General features: G+C 38.5%; 1 protein-coding gene across 2 annotated transcripts in view; it reads right to left on the minus strand.

The window, feature by feature from the left end:
• celsr3 (cadherin, EGF LAG seven-pass G-type receptor 3) overlaps window positions 1-15,731 on the minus strand; it is a 283,146-nt gene that overhangs the window by 85,119 nt on the left and 182,296 nt on the right. For both annotated transcript variants that reach the window (XM_061974323.1, XM_061974314.1), the window contains 5 exons: window positions 14,860-14,980; window positions 8,986-9,169; window positions 3,314-3,415; window positions 3,138-3,232; window positions 2,845-3,054 (listed from right to left, as the gene is read on the minus strand). In XM_061974323.1, coding sequence (XP_061830307.1) covers window positions 2,845-3,054; window positions 3,138-3,232; window positions 3,314-3,415; window positions 8,986-9,169; window positions 14,860-14,980 — 712 coding nt within the window. The remainder of the gene's footprint in view (window positions 1-2,844; window positions 3,055-3,137; window positions 3,233-3,313; window positions 3,416-8,985; window positions 9,170-14,859; window positions 14,981-15,731) is intronic.

The following is a 15,731-nucleotide window of genomic DNA, read 5'->3' on the forward strand; positions in this document are numbered from 1 at the left end:
AAGACTATGTCTCCCGGCTGGCCTGGGAACGCCTCGGGATCCCCCGGGAAGAGCTGGACGAAGTGGCTGGGGGGAGGGAAGTCAGGGCTTCCCTGCTTAGGCTGCTGCCCCCGCAACCCGACCTCGAATAAGCTGAAGAAAATGGATGGATGGATGGATATTTAAAGAGAAACTACATCTTGTGAGAAGATGTTGGCCAACCCCGGAAGCTAGCTCAGCTGTTCTGGCGATGAAATGGGGAAATGCTCGCCATTTCCACTCGAATAAGCTGACAACTAGGGGTACTGTTGCGTTAGGACCAGTTGTTCCTCCCAGGGAATCCAAGTTTCTGGTCGCTCGCTCCCAAGCTCTTTACGACACTTAAAGCTGAGTAGAAGAACCACCAGAGACAGAATAGGTATTTTGTAATATATTTGCAAAGCTTTGCATATACATTGAGACCAGTCCAGCATAGAATATTCAATCGCGCCACCAAGATGGTCTGCCCCCCCCGAAAAACCCTCTCCCCTCTTAAGTCTCTCCCTCTCCCCCCCTCGCAGTCATGTTCCTCCAGCCAAAACAGATGCCCATTATCTCTCTTTCTTACATTCCTCACTCAAGGTTAAGCACACAGTTTTTGCAGACAACCAAAAGACCACAATTGGAAGAAAAACACTAGCTGTTTTGTAATATGATTATGAAATAAAAGAAGTAACACTTAAATTCGGATATATGTAAATATCTGCCTCCGACAGTACCACTGGCTTAGACGGCGTTGAATAGGTCCTACTAATTGTGAGTTCAAATATTTGATTTTTTCACTTTGAATATGTATTTTGCAATTTTAACTTTGACAGTACCACATAAGGTATGTTTTAATTGCTAATGCGTTTTAATGGATTTTTAAATGCGCCAGAAATGTGTTCCTGCAGAGTATTTCTCCAGCAATGGTCATGTGGAGACATAAATGATGGTATTTTGAAAAGGAATCTTTGAAGTGGGACATCACTGAAGGCCTTGGTGGGAAACGCACGGCCCGCCACTGCATACATATAATAATTAACTTCACAATATTACAAATTATTAAACACTTTTAAATGGTATCCATATCGATGTACCAAATGTATAATTAGATGTAGGGGCGGGTGCCAATCACATGTGAACCAATACGGTACCAATTCCCGGTACATGGGAATCAAAATCGATATTAAAGGATGCAGATATTCGTTAATTGTGAGTGTGTTCATGTGGTAAGCGTGGTAACCAATCCACAGTATGTGTCAGTGACGTGCGGTCACTAGAGGCAGGTGAGGCGGGGCCTCACCTGCCATCATGGAAAGACAAAAAATGTAAAAAGAAAACAAATTCATTAAATTGTTATATGTATCCAGTGATTATACTATAAAGTTATTTTCCATTTAACTTCACCAGTTTTCGATTATTTTTATTCAAAATCGCTGAATTTTCACATTTGCCATTCAAATACTGAGAAGAGACGGTGCGGTGAACAGCAGCCAGTTGAGGCACGTCACTCAGTTGTGCCTCAACATGGATTGCAGACTTGGCTAACTGCTGGCCTGCTGTGCAGTGAGACCGTATTGCTATATGAACTATATAATACATTTCCATAGTTTAGTTAGCTGAGGAATATAATGTACAGTGTATTTTGTCAACAACTGTATGTGTGTAACGTATTTCTTGTGCTGGGCGATCATAAAACGGCTGCAAAAGACGTACTGGCTGAGGCTCGCAGTAATCCCGCCTCCTGCACCCCCGCCTTAGAATGCACCCCCTGACGGGAGTGTTGTATCAACTAAAGCCCACACTTAAACTTTCCACGTGCAAGATTGAATCTATTTAAAAAAGTTATTTCATAAGAAGCCAAAAAGTGCAAAAACAATAATGTTCGTGTTGGAGGAGTTGTGAATGACTGCAGGGCCACAACATTAGATACACCTGCAGACTGCAGGTGTACCTAATTCACAACTCCTCCAACACGAACATTATTGTTTTTGCACTTTTTGGCTTCTTATTAAATAACTTTTGTAACCTATTTTTATGGGCTTTCCTCTTTGTGATGTTAAGTTCCTGTTATGCGCTGTTATACAGTATATGCCTTGAGCTCTTATTTTGAAGGCGCTAAGAGCGGAAGTGATGACACGTTGGAGTGGAGCGTAGGTTTTTGAAAGAATGTAAATAAAGTGGTCCTCGTGTAAACTGGAGCCTCCGTGTTTGTTATTTTGTAGTTTCATACAGTATAGGCGACATTTATAAACCCTCGGTTACACTTTTTTAAATAGATTCAATCTTGCACGTGGAAAGTTTAAGTGAGGGCTTTAGTTGATATAACACTCCCGTCAGGGGGTGCATTAATACAGCACAACAGCGGCGCATGGACTTCATTTATAAGTAAAGGTAAGACCATAATAATGTTTTTTTTATTAAATGTGCTTTTTTGTGTGCTACAGTTTGTATGTGTAAAGTTAAAGTTAAGTTAAAGTACCAATGATTGTCACACACACACTAGGTGTAATGAAATGTGTCCTCTGCATTTGACCCATCCCCTTGATCACCCCCTGGGAGGTGAGGGGAGCAGTGGGCAGCAGCGGCGCCGCGCCCGGGAATCATTTTTGGTGATTTAACCCCCAATTCCAACCCTTGATGCTGAGTGCCAAGCAAGGAAGAATGCTGGTATGAGCTTTTAAACATAACCCGTTAACTGCTGCCAATCAAATGGTGAATAAGATACTCTTTAGGGTTCATATGTTTGTAAATCTGACTGTGATGAAGTCAGTGCCTCACCAGCCATCAACCTCACCGCACGTCACTGGTATGTGTGATTTGCATACATTGAACTTCCTTTACCTCATTAAAGTGTGCATCCTGAGTGGCGGTGAGTCCAAAGCCACTTTGTTGGGTCTCGAAGGTCAGGAGGCGTGACAGCAGTCGCTCTGCAATCAGCAGGTCGTTACCGTAAAGGCGGCCTGTCGCTTCGGTGACATCACGGAGCTGGTGTGCGAGCTTCTTTTCCATTATCGTGTTGAGCTCAGTTTCGTTGCGTTCAAGCGAGTCCAACTTGATAAAAAAAACAATCAAAATGTAATACTATGTTTAAGTCTTCACATTGACAATGAATATGTTTTGAGTGCTAAACATACAGCAGCATTGAGCTCCACGAATGGAGGGGAGGTGCAGTTGTAAAGGTCTGGTTCCATCCAGCCTCTCTCAACATCACAGTGTCTGATGGCAGCACCTGTAAGGCAAACCGAAACAGAAAGTGTGTTTTTTTTGTCCCCCCCATGAGGTCACAACCTGTTAATGTGTGGGGACTCACCCACAGAGCCTTTGGGGCAGGGCACTGCTGCAGGCAGGTTGAACTTGGTCCGCGGCCACCAGATCCCCTGAGTGATGGTTTTGGGGCAGCCATCATAAATGACTGCATGGACGAAAGAGCAAGTGAAAAGCATTAAGTGTGTGTGAAGTGATTTGTATTTATATAGCGCTTTTCTCTAGTGACTCAAAGCGCTTTACATAGTGAAACCCAATATCTAAATTACATTTAAACCAGTGTGGGTGGCACTGGGAGCACACTGCAAAAACTGAAATCTAAGTAAGATTGAATATCTCAAATAAGGGTGATACTTGCTTATTTTTGTCTGATAAGATCATTCTTCTCACTAAGCAGATTTTATGTTAGAGTGTTTTACAAACCCCGTTTCCATATGAGTTGGGAAATTGTGTTAGATGTAAATATAAACGGAATACAATGATTTGCAAATCCTTTTCAACCCATATTCAATTGAATGTACTACAAAGACAACATATTTGATGTTCAAACTCATAAACCTTTTTTTTTTTTGCAAATGATAATTACTTGTTTTTTATTACTTGAATTTGTTGGAGGAACTAAGGAGACACATTTTTTAAGCTTCTCAGGTGGAATTATTTCCCATTCTTGCTTGATGTACAGCTTAAGTTGTTCAACAGTCCGGGGGTCTCCGTTGTGCTATTTTAGGCTTCATAATGCGCCACACATTTTCAATGGGAGACAGGTCTGGACTACAGGCAGGCCAGTCTAGTACCCGCACTCTTTTACTATGGAGCCACGTTGATGTAACACGTGGCTTGGCATTGTCTTGCTGAAATAAGCAGGGGCGTCCATGGTAACGTTGCTTGGATGGCAACATATGTTGCTCTAAAATCTGTATGTACCTTTCAGCATTAATGCCGCCTTCACAGATTTGTAAGTTACCCATGTCTTGGGCACTAATACACCCCCATACCATCACAGATGCTGGCTTTTACACTTTGCGCCTATAACAATCCAGATGGTTCTTTTCCACTTTGGTCCGGAGGACACGACGTCCACAGTTTCCAAAAACAATTTGAAATGTGGACTCGTCAGACCACAGAACACTTTTCCACTTTGTATCAGTCCATCTTAGATGAGCTCAGGCCCAGCGAAGCCGACAGCGTTTCTGGGTGTTGTTGATAAACGGTTTTCGCCTTGCATAAGAGAGTTTTAACTTGCACTTACAGATGTAGCGACCAACTGTAGTTACTGACAGTAGGTTTCTGAAGTGTTCCTGAGCCCATGTGGTGATATCCTTTACACACTGATGTCGCTTGTTGATGCAGTACAGCCTGAGGGATCGAAGGTCACAGGCTTAGCTGCTTACGTGCAGTGATTTCTCCAGATTCTCTGAACCCTTTGATGATATTACGGACCCTAGATGGTAAAATCCCTAAATTCCTTGCAATAGCTGGTTGAGAAAGGTTTTTCTTAAACTGTTCAACAATTTGCTCACGCATTTGTTGAAAAAGTGGTGACCCTCGCCCCATCCTTGTTTGTGAATGACTGAGCATTACATGGAATCTACTTTTATACCCAATCATGGCACCCACCTGTTCCCAACTTGCCTGTTCACCTGTGGGATGTTCCAAATAAGTGTTTGATGAGCATTCCTCAACTTTATCAGTATTTATTGCCACCTTTCCCAACTTCTTTGTCACGTGTTGCTGGCATCAAATTCTAAAGTTAATGATTATTTGCAAAAAAAAAAAAAGTTGATCAGTTTGAACATCAAATATGTTGTCTTTGTAGCATATTCAACTGAATATGGGATGAAAATGATTTGCAAGTCATTGTATTCCGTTTATATTTACATCCAACACAATTTCCCAACTCATATGGAAACGGGGTTTGTACTTGTTTTAAGTGTTTTGGTCTTAAATGATCTCAGTAAGATATTACAGCTTGTTGCTGAGATTTTATGACCTATATTGAGTAAAACTTGCTTGAAACTAGAATATCATCTGTTGCAAGTATACAACTACTTTTTTAAAGTAATAATTTCTTATTTCAAGCATGTAATAAAAAATCATGACTTTGACACAATTGTGTCTCATAATTAAAACGGATGACAGCCAAATGGACTTTGCGGTTTTATTTTCAATGAAACAATAGAAAATACGTACTCATATAGTAGTACAGTTGGCACAGTACAGTAAACTGACAGGTAATATTTAAACATTTAACATGTGACATTTGAAACAATTTTGAACAGAAATAGTTCATTCACATTCAGATAAATTCTTCAAAATTACAATTAAAAAAAATTTGGTCGGGGGCCGGACTGTAAATAAATATATATATGTATATATATATATATATATATATATATATATATATATATATATATATATATACATATATATATATATTTACCCCCGACCAAATTTTTTTTTATTGTAATTTTGAAGAATTTATCTGAATGTGAATGAACTATTTCTGTTCAAAATTGTTTCAAATGTCACATGTTATATATATATATATATATATATATACATACATATATACATATATATATATATATATATATATATATACATATATATATACATATACACATATATATATACATATATATATATATACATATATATATATATATATATATATATATATATATATATATATATATATATATATATATATATATATATATATATATATATTCCTTGCGCACTAATTGACTGAAAGAGCACGCACTTGGCGCGATGATGTCATGTTATCGATGGGAAAATGCAAGCAATGTAATGCCGAGTGCATATCATTATGTCAAGATAATGGCACTAGCATTTACTTCATTTAAGAATATTTTTCAAAATATTGAGAAAAAAGGTCTCATATTTGTTTTTTCTATCAAGAAAATTCCACTTGTTGTTAGTGAGAAAATACTTATTTTAAGGTATTTTTGGGTTCATTGAGGTTAGCTAATTTTACTTGTTTTGGAAAGTCTTGACAAGCCAAATGTTCTTGTTCTATTGACAGATAACTTTTGCTTAGTTCAAATAAAATGCCCCTAACTTTTGTATTTTTTTTCTTCTTGTTTTTGAACATTGACTTTTTGCAGTGCAGGTGGGTAAAGTGTCTCGCCCAAGGACACAGCGGCAGTGACTAGGATGGCGGAAGCGGGAATCGAACCTGGAACCCTTAAGTTGCTGGCACGGCCACTCTACCAACCGAGCTATGCCGCCCATTAAGTCACTCGTTATATCGAAATGTTTAGTTTTTGTTCCAGAAATCCACTAATTGCATTATATAAACCAAAAACACCCCCCGCCACCCCGTAAGGGACAAGCAGTAGAAAATTGATGGATGGAAAGACGGATCGGAGAGTTCAATGTGTTCAAAAGTTAAAACCACATCAAAAACTACAAAAGACACTTGATGGTTCAGCCTCATGCACAGCGCTGCTTTTCATCAGTTCCTTCCACCCTCATTGTGTCACCCTCAACTATACTCCTTTTTCAAGTAGTCTTTGTTTAGTTTAAAACATGTCTGGAATACATAATGACCTATCTCAACTATGAACATAATACGTATGTAAATTGTTTAACATTAATTATACTGTGGACCTAATTATGTGGTCTTTTGAAGGGAATGAAAGCAGAAATGAGGTTTAACTATAGTTAAAAGATGGGAAAGTGACCTCAAATGTTGAGTTGAGCTGAGTTGAGTTGAGTTTGATTTTATTTGGAACATGCAAGCATATAACATGAAACATCACAATTTCCATTTTCTCTATTCAACATGTTCGAAAAGGAGTAGGAAGCAGCAGAGCTTATTTAATCCTACCCCTTTTCCTTTACATAGCGGTTGCTAAAACTTTTGTTAACTTCCTGTTCTCAATTTATTCACAATATACTCCACAAGTAATAACAATAAAAAATAAATAAATAATAATTGGTGAAGTAATTTACATTTCATATGGTGAGATGAGTAAGATTATCTTGAAAATGAATGGATGGATGAGATAAATTCAGAATGTTTATCATGGTTCTTCTTCTTTGTACTTTAAGTTTGAAGAGTTTCTTGAAGTAGTACATTGTTTGATTTCTTTGCTGAACCTCTAAAGGCTTAGTGGCCACATGCGTGGACAGCACCTTTTAACTCTTATTTCCAAAATTGTGTACACTACTGAATTGGGGTTTTATGGCCGCTTATGTGGACATGTATACTGCCATCTGGTGGTGTCAGAAGAGTATAACATACAATGGAATTTGGGGAAAAAAAGTGTAAAAATAAAAATTAGCATGTCACTACACATGAAGTACACATTTGTGTACTTATGGACTAAGTTTACAGAAGAAACTAGAGCTCATAAATTATCATGTAGAAAGTTGGAACGCAAATGGCGCGCGACCAAGCTTGAGGTTTTCCATCAAGCATGGAGTGATAGTTTAATATCGTATAAACGCATGCTTACCTTAGCTAAAGCTAAATATTGCTCAAATCTCATCCGCCTAAACAAAAACGACCCTAAATTTTTGTTTAGTACAGTAGCATCGCTAACCCAACAAGGGACTCCTCCCAATAGCTCCACCCACTCGGCAGATGACTGTATGAATTTCTTTAATAAGAACATTGAACTCATTAGAAAGGAGATTAAAGACAACGCATCCCAGCTACAACTGGGTTCTATTAACACAGATACGACTGTATATACGACGGCTCCTGCAATACAAAATAGTCTCTCTCTTTTTGATGAAATAACATTAGAGGAACTATTACGGCGTGTAAGTGGGATAAAACAAACAACATGTTTACTTGACCCACTTCCTGAGAAACTTATCAAGGAGCTTTTTGTATTATTAGGTCCATCAGTGCTAAATATTATAAACTTATCACTTCCCTCTGGCACTGTTCCCCTAGCATTCAAGAAAGCGGTTATTCATCCTCTGCTCAAAAGACCTAACCTCGATCCTGACCTCATGGTAAACTACCGACCGGACCCACATATGCGGTCCTCTCTAAGGTTTCTCATAGTCATTCACATCGACGTCCCACTGGGGTGAGTTTGTCCTTGCCCTTATGTGGGCTCTGTACCGAGGATGTCGTTGTGGCTTGTGCAGCCCTTTGAGACACTTGTGATTTAGGGCTATATAAATAAACATTGATTGATTAATTGATTGAAGTACATCATATAAAAAGATGCTTTTTAGTTTTTATTCTAATAAGGGTCCAAAAAGCCCAAATAGCAAAGAAAAAAAAAAAAAATACATGTAAACAAACAGCTTGGGCCTTAAGAGGTTAATCCATTCCATAATGTAATTCCACATACTGATATACTGAAGGTCTTAAGTGCATACAAATGTTTTAAATGACATTTTTCTCTGAGATCATATTTGTTGTTCTGTGAAATGGTCTGTAAAGCTTTTAGGCATGAACCAGAAATTACACTTCAAACTAGTTTCACTCGTAAACAGGAAGTAAAGCAGTTCAAAGAGCTAATGTTCTATTCATTCTCAAGTGCCAAACTACACGTAATTATGTTGCATTCAATTGTACGCACCTCCTCTTACAAGGCTGACTGAATATTCCAAAGCCAAAAAGGCTTGCCAACTTATTTGATGCCAGCATTGAATTTAATACGAGTGCACAAATGATGCTTGTTACTTTTGACAAACATCGCAGTGTCATGGAAACGCCGCTTTTCTCACCTTCACACCCTGAGTTTGTGACTTCAGCAAACGGGTTGTCACAGGTGTTGCACTGGCGGCCGATCACACCGGGCCTGCACTGGCACTGGCCGGCCTCGGGGTCACATGTCCGCGAAAAGGAGCCGACCGGGTAGCAGTCACATGGCAGGCAGCTGTCTGAGCCCCGTGGACGATAGTGAAACTCCTGCAAATATTCACACACATACTATATTACGAATGTGAAATGTCCCCGAGTCAAGTGTCTACTGATGCAAAAAAAAATAATAATAAAAATAAATAAATAAAAAAATTAAATTAAATTAAAAAAAAATATATATATATAAAAAAAAAAAATATATATATATATATATACATATATATACTATTTTTTTTTAATGTTTTATATATATATATATATATATATATATATATTTTTTTTTTTTTATGTTTTATATATATATATATATATATATATATATATATTTTTTTTTTATTTTTTTTATGTTTTATATATATATATATATATATATATATTTATTTTTTATTTTTTTATTTTTATGTTTTATATATATATATATATATATATATATATATATTTTTTATTTTTTATTTTTTTTATTTATTTATTATTTTTTTTAAATGTTTTATATATATATATATATATATATATTAGGGGTGTAACGGTAAGTGTATTTATATTGAACCGTTTCGGTACGGGGGGTTCAGTTCGGTTTGGAGGTGTACCGAACAAGTTTCCACACGAACATATTAAGTAGCCGCCTAAGCTAAAGTCTTAACAAGTTGCTCCGCTTCCTTCTGCCTGTCTGTCAGTACTCTACACAGCACCCAGCATTGTCCCACCCACACAACCATCTGATTGGTTACAAACAGAGCGGTAACAGCCAATCAGCAGTGTGTATTCAGAGCGCATGTAGTCAGTGCTTAGCGTTTAGCAGGTAAGCATCAGGCAGCGGACTCTCCCCAAATGATAATAAACACCTCCCAGTCAACTACTAATAACATCACTATGAGCCCGTTGACCTTCTAGAACTATAAAAGGCAGCTCAGCTCGCTCGCAGTCCTGGCTTGAGGTGAAGGCTAATTCGCTTTTAGCGTAACGTTAGCTCATTTTGCGGTGTGTGGGTGTGTGTGTGTGTGTTATGGACAGCAAAGCCCTGTCTGTCTGTTATTTCACTTGACCTTTTTCTGTGTTGATTGAGCTGTGTTGAAGCAGCAAAAAAGGACATTATGTTAAATGAAGAGTTTCTGTCTCTGATAGTTGATATAATAATGTAAGTGCATCATTAAGCCTACATGAACTCCATGGTGTTCAGGGATGAATAGTCTCTACTATTGCTATTGTACTATTTTTTTCAGCTATAGTTACATTAATCATTAGTAATGGAGTAGCCTCGTTTTGAATGGCAGGGTCCCTGCTATCACATGTTGATAAAAATATAACATTTGCATAATAAAAATCAACTACAGGCTTCCCGAATGCTGTAATAAATTAAGCATGATGAGCTGACTTGAAACTGTTTAATGTTGCACTTTTTATATGTAGAAGAAAAGCTTTGTCATTTTATTTAATCTGAGCAACAACTTGAGGCAGTTTAATGTTGATTAACGTGGGCAGAATTATTATAGTGTTCCCAGTGTTAAAAGGATAAAGCCATTGTTTACAAATTTGGTAAATAAATAACCAAAAAATTTATATTTTGTTGTTTTCTTACTGTACTGAAAATGAACCGAACTGTGACCTCTAAACCGAGGTACGTACCGAATCAAAATTTTTGTGTACCATTACACCCCTAATATATATATATATATATATATATATATATATATATAGTTTCTAATGATGCAGGAAAAACACAAACATGCACCTATTGGCGTTTCTGTGTAAAAAAAGTACCAACCTTTTAGGTTGGTTTCATACCAAAACTTCAATTATTTCACCTAGGGCCTAATTTACTGAGATCTGAATACATCATGCTAAACAGCCTATAAAATAGCGTGTACTGTTAGTGGGCGTGTGCTATTGAGAAGTGGTGCAACCCGCCTTAGTTTAATGTGGATTTTGCGTGTACTCTATGGGGCATCACCACGGAGACGCTCTCATTTACTGCACATTCATGTTATCATGCTTCTACTTGTGGCATGTTGCTATGTTTTCAAACAAGCAGGAGACATGTACCACTTTTTATGGGCATTTTAGAAGCAGTCGTGCACTGCATCGACAAAACTTTTTTTTTACCGCTGAAGGTGCATGTGAGGGAGGTTGCACTACTGTGCTCAAGACGCGAAAAATACATACCGTATTTTTCGGACTATAAGTTGCGGTTCTGCGATAAGGTGGCGACTTGTCCAGGGTGTACCCCGCCTTCCGCCCGATTGTAGCTGAGATAGGCTCCAGCGCCCCCCGCGACCCCAAAAGGGAATAAGCGGTAGAAAATGGATGGATGGATGGATAAGTTGCGGTTTTTTTTCATAGTTTGGCCGGGCTCCAGTGCGACTTATATATGTTTTTTCCCTTCTTTATTATGCATTTTCGTCAGGTGCGACTTATACTCCGGTGCGACTTATACTCCAGAAAATACGGTACTTAAATAAGTTAACAACCATCAAATTTAAAAGAAAACAAAACGCATCAATTGAATTTGCTTTAATCAGCCCTTAATCATCTAGCAGCTATGAAATTATAAAAGGATGTTGCCGAACAGACAATGTCTCTAATATTTTTTCATTTATGCCCGTCTAAAAATGTTGAAATGCACACGTAGGAAGATTCTCAATCCGTTGTGTGTCTTGGCAGGGCGAGCACTCCTCTATCACAGCCGTAACTGTATCAGTTTTTGTGCTTATTTACGTGCTAAATAAAACTTGAAAAATGGCGATAAGTGCTGATAAATCAAATTCTGTGTACTGTTTAAAATATTTGCATCTTCTCCTCCCAGTATTGTGGGTGTTTTGATGATCAGCATATATTTTGCATATTAATGAAGACAGGGACGCAAAATGCTTTATTCTGCTCACTTAAAGGGGAACTGCACTTGTTTTGGAATTTTGCCTATCGTTCAAAATTATTATGAAAGACTGATATATTTTCTTTAATGTATTCTAACTCGGAAATAAACGTAAATGAAAGTTTGCTTACAGCAGAGCCAACGGTAGGTCCTCTATTCCGCCCATAAAACCCAGTAAAAAAAATCCCATCAACAATACTCCATTTACATTTCGTGAGTTGAATATTAACCAAGTATTAGTGATATTGTTATTACAAGCGCTAACGCAGACGCACTATTTATAGCGGCGCCGTGATCACTAGCTTGTGTGAAAATGTTGACATGATCAGCTGCTTGAAACTTTATTGTACAAAAGTAGATCATAAATCTTGCCTCTCATCTGAATAGGAGAAGGACAAGGATGTAATCTGACAAGTTGGTACAGTTTGACAGCCAATTTAGACCCAGAAATGGCGAGAAAGACACAACGCTTTGGGTTCGGTGAATGCGCATATGAAACTGGTGGGGTTCGGTACCTCCAACAAGGTTAAGAACCACTGATCTAGATAATGTTGTAATTGCGTTAATACATTTACGTTTGCAAATAACAGACAATTATATCACTGGAATGTGCGGTTCCATAAAAAAGATGTAATTTTGCTCAAGTGAAACTAATGAGAATACCACTGGGATAAATGCATGCAAAGAGAATGACCATTATGTTTAAGCAATGTCCTGATAACACATTTCTCTGTCTAACGAGGACCATAATAATAGTTTTATGGATGATGACCTAAACCGTGTGGATCCAAAATAAACATACCACCTATTGGCCCCTGATAGCATCATGACAATAGAAGAAACATATTGGGTGTGATACTAGGGGAAATCTTCCATATTGTAATATCTGCCTGGGTCTACAGTGCGTGTATGACCTGTGTGAGTGTTATCGCCAGGTAGCAGAGATTAGGTTCAGATTAAAGACAGGATAAACACGCAAAATAAGTCAATACAGACACATAAGATTAGTGATACCCGTGTACTGACTTTGGTTAAGACCCCGAGTCTGTCAGAATGCGACATTTTACTCATTCAAATGAAAAAAGGTCATGTTAAGCACAGTAATGTGCTCATAAGTGGACTGTTTTCCAAAGTATCAACTACAAACTCCGTTTCCATATGAGTTGGGAAATTGTGTTAGATGTAAATATAAACGGAATACAATGATTTGCAAATCCTTTTCAACCCATATTCAATTGAATGCACTACAAAGACAACATATTTGATGTTCAAACTCATAAACTTTATTTATTTTTTGCAAATAATAATTAACTTAGAATTTCATGGCTGCAACACGTGCCAAAGTAGTTGGGAAAGGGCATGTTCACCACTGTGTTACATGGTTCCTGTTTGGGAACTGAGGAGACACATTTTTTAAGCTTCTCAGGTGGAATTCTTTCCCATTCTTGCTTGATGTACAGCTTAAGTTGTTCAACAGTCCGGGGGTCTCCGTTGTGGTATTTTAGGCTTCATAATGCGCCACACATTTTCAATGGGAGACAGGTCTGGACTACAGGCAGGCCAGTCTAGTACCCGCACTCTTTTACTATGAAGCCACGTTGATGTAACACGTGGCTTGGCATTGTCTTGCTGAAATAAGCAGGGGCGTCCATGGTAACGTTGCTTGGATGGCAACATATGTTGCTCCAAAACCTGTATGTACCTTTCAGCATTAATGGCGCCTTCACAGATTTGTAAGTTACCCATGTCTTGGGCACTAATACACCCCCATACCATGACAGATGCTGGCTTTTCAACTTTGCGCCTATAACAATCCGGATGGTTCTTTTCCTCTTTGGTCCGGAGGACACGACGTCCACAGTTTCCAAAAACAATTTGAAATGTGAACTCGTCAGACCACAGAACACTTTTCCACTTTGTATCGGTCCATCTTAGATGAGCTCAGGCCCAGCAAAGCCGACGGCGTTTCTGGGTGTTGTTGATAAACGGTTTTCGCCTTGCATAGGAGAGTTTTAACTTGCACTTACAGATGTAGCGACCAACTGTAGTTACTGACAGTGGGTTTCTGAAGTGTTCCTGAGCCCATGTGGTGAGATCCTTTACACACTGATGTCGCTTGTTGATGCAGTACAGCCTGAGGGATCGAAGGTCACGGGCTTAGCTGCTTACGTGCAGTGATTTCTCCAGATTCTCTGAACCCTTTGATGATATTACGAACCGTAGATGGTGAAATCCCTAAATTCCTTGCAATAGCTGGTTGAGAAAGGTTTTTCTTAAACTGTTCAACAATTTGCTCAGGCATTTGTTGACAAAGTGGTGACCCTCGCCCCATCCTTGTTTGTGTATGACTGAGCATTTCATGGAATCTACTTTTATACCCAATCATGGCACCCACCTGTTCCCAATTTGCCTGTTGACCTGTGGGATGTTCCAAATAAGTGTTTGATGAGCATTCCTCAATTTTATCAGTATTTATTGACACCTTTCCCAACTTTTTTGTCACGTGTTGCTGGCATCAAATTCTAAAGTAAATGATTATTTGCAGAAAAAAAAATGTTTATCAGTTTGAACATCAAATATGTTGTCTTTGTAGCATATTCAACTGAATATGGGTTGAAAATGATTTGCAAATCGTTGTATTCCGTTTATATTTACATCTAACACAATTTCCTAACTCATATGGAAACAGGGTTTGTACAACATTAATGTACATACACAAGCCAAACAAGTTTTTGATGACATGAAGTAGTTAGTGTCATAGCATATTTTTTATAGGATTATAATAAGTGTGTGTGTGTGTGTGTGTGTGTGTGTGTGTGTGTGTGTGTGTGTGTGTGTGTGTGTGTGTGTGTGTGTGTGTGTTCCTTACCTTGCACTGACAGTGTCCACTGGTCTTGTTACAGTCGGGGTCAAACCCTTTGTTGGCATCACAGTGACACGGTCCACAGGTGGGAGAGCCCCACCACCCCCTTGGACACTGGTGGTCTATCCTAAATGAGCACACAGCAGGCTAGAGTCAGGTTGGAAGAAACAAACCTAATAATACTGATATGAAATGTGTATTTTTTTCCTTCTTCGAAAGCCATTTTTCTCTAAACTTCCCATCTTAAAACTAATTTGTATACTCTAGCCTTTATATAGACCCCACTTTTAGACCAGTTGATCTGCCGTCTCTTTTTCTGCTCTGCCCCCCTTTCCTGCGTGGAGAGGTTATTAGGTGACCACCATTGACGCGCTAGCTGTTCAAAGTCGGGACCCGGGGTGGACCACTCCTCTGAGCATCAGTTGGGGACGTCTCTGTGCTGTTGACTGGTCTCCACTCAAGATGATCCCCTACTGGCCCCACTATGGACTGGACTCTCACTATTATGTTAGATCTACTATGGACTGGACTCTCACTATTATGTTAGATCCACTATGGACTGGACTCTCACTATTATGTTAGATCTACTATGGACTGGACTCTCACTATTATGTTAGATCCACTATGGACTGGACTCTCACTATTATGTTAGATCCACTACGGACTGGACTCTCACTATTATGTTAGATCCACTATGGACTGGACTCTCACTATTATGTTAGATCCACTATGGACTGGACTCTCACACTATTATGTTAGATCCACTATGGACTGGACTCTCACTATTATGTTAGATCCACTATGGACTGGACTCTCACTACTATGTTAGATCCACTATGGACTGGAATCTCACTATTATGTTAGATCCACTATGGACT

This window comes from Nerophis lumbriciformis, linkage group LG01, assembly GCF_033978685.3.
Source record: "Nerophis lumbriciformis linkage group LG01, RoL_Nlum_v2.1, whole genome shotgun sequence".
In the NCBI taxonomy this organism is placed as follows: Eukaryota; Metazoa; Chordata; class Actinopteri; order Syngnathiformes; family Syngnathidae; genus Nerophis; species Nerophis lumbriciformis.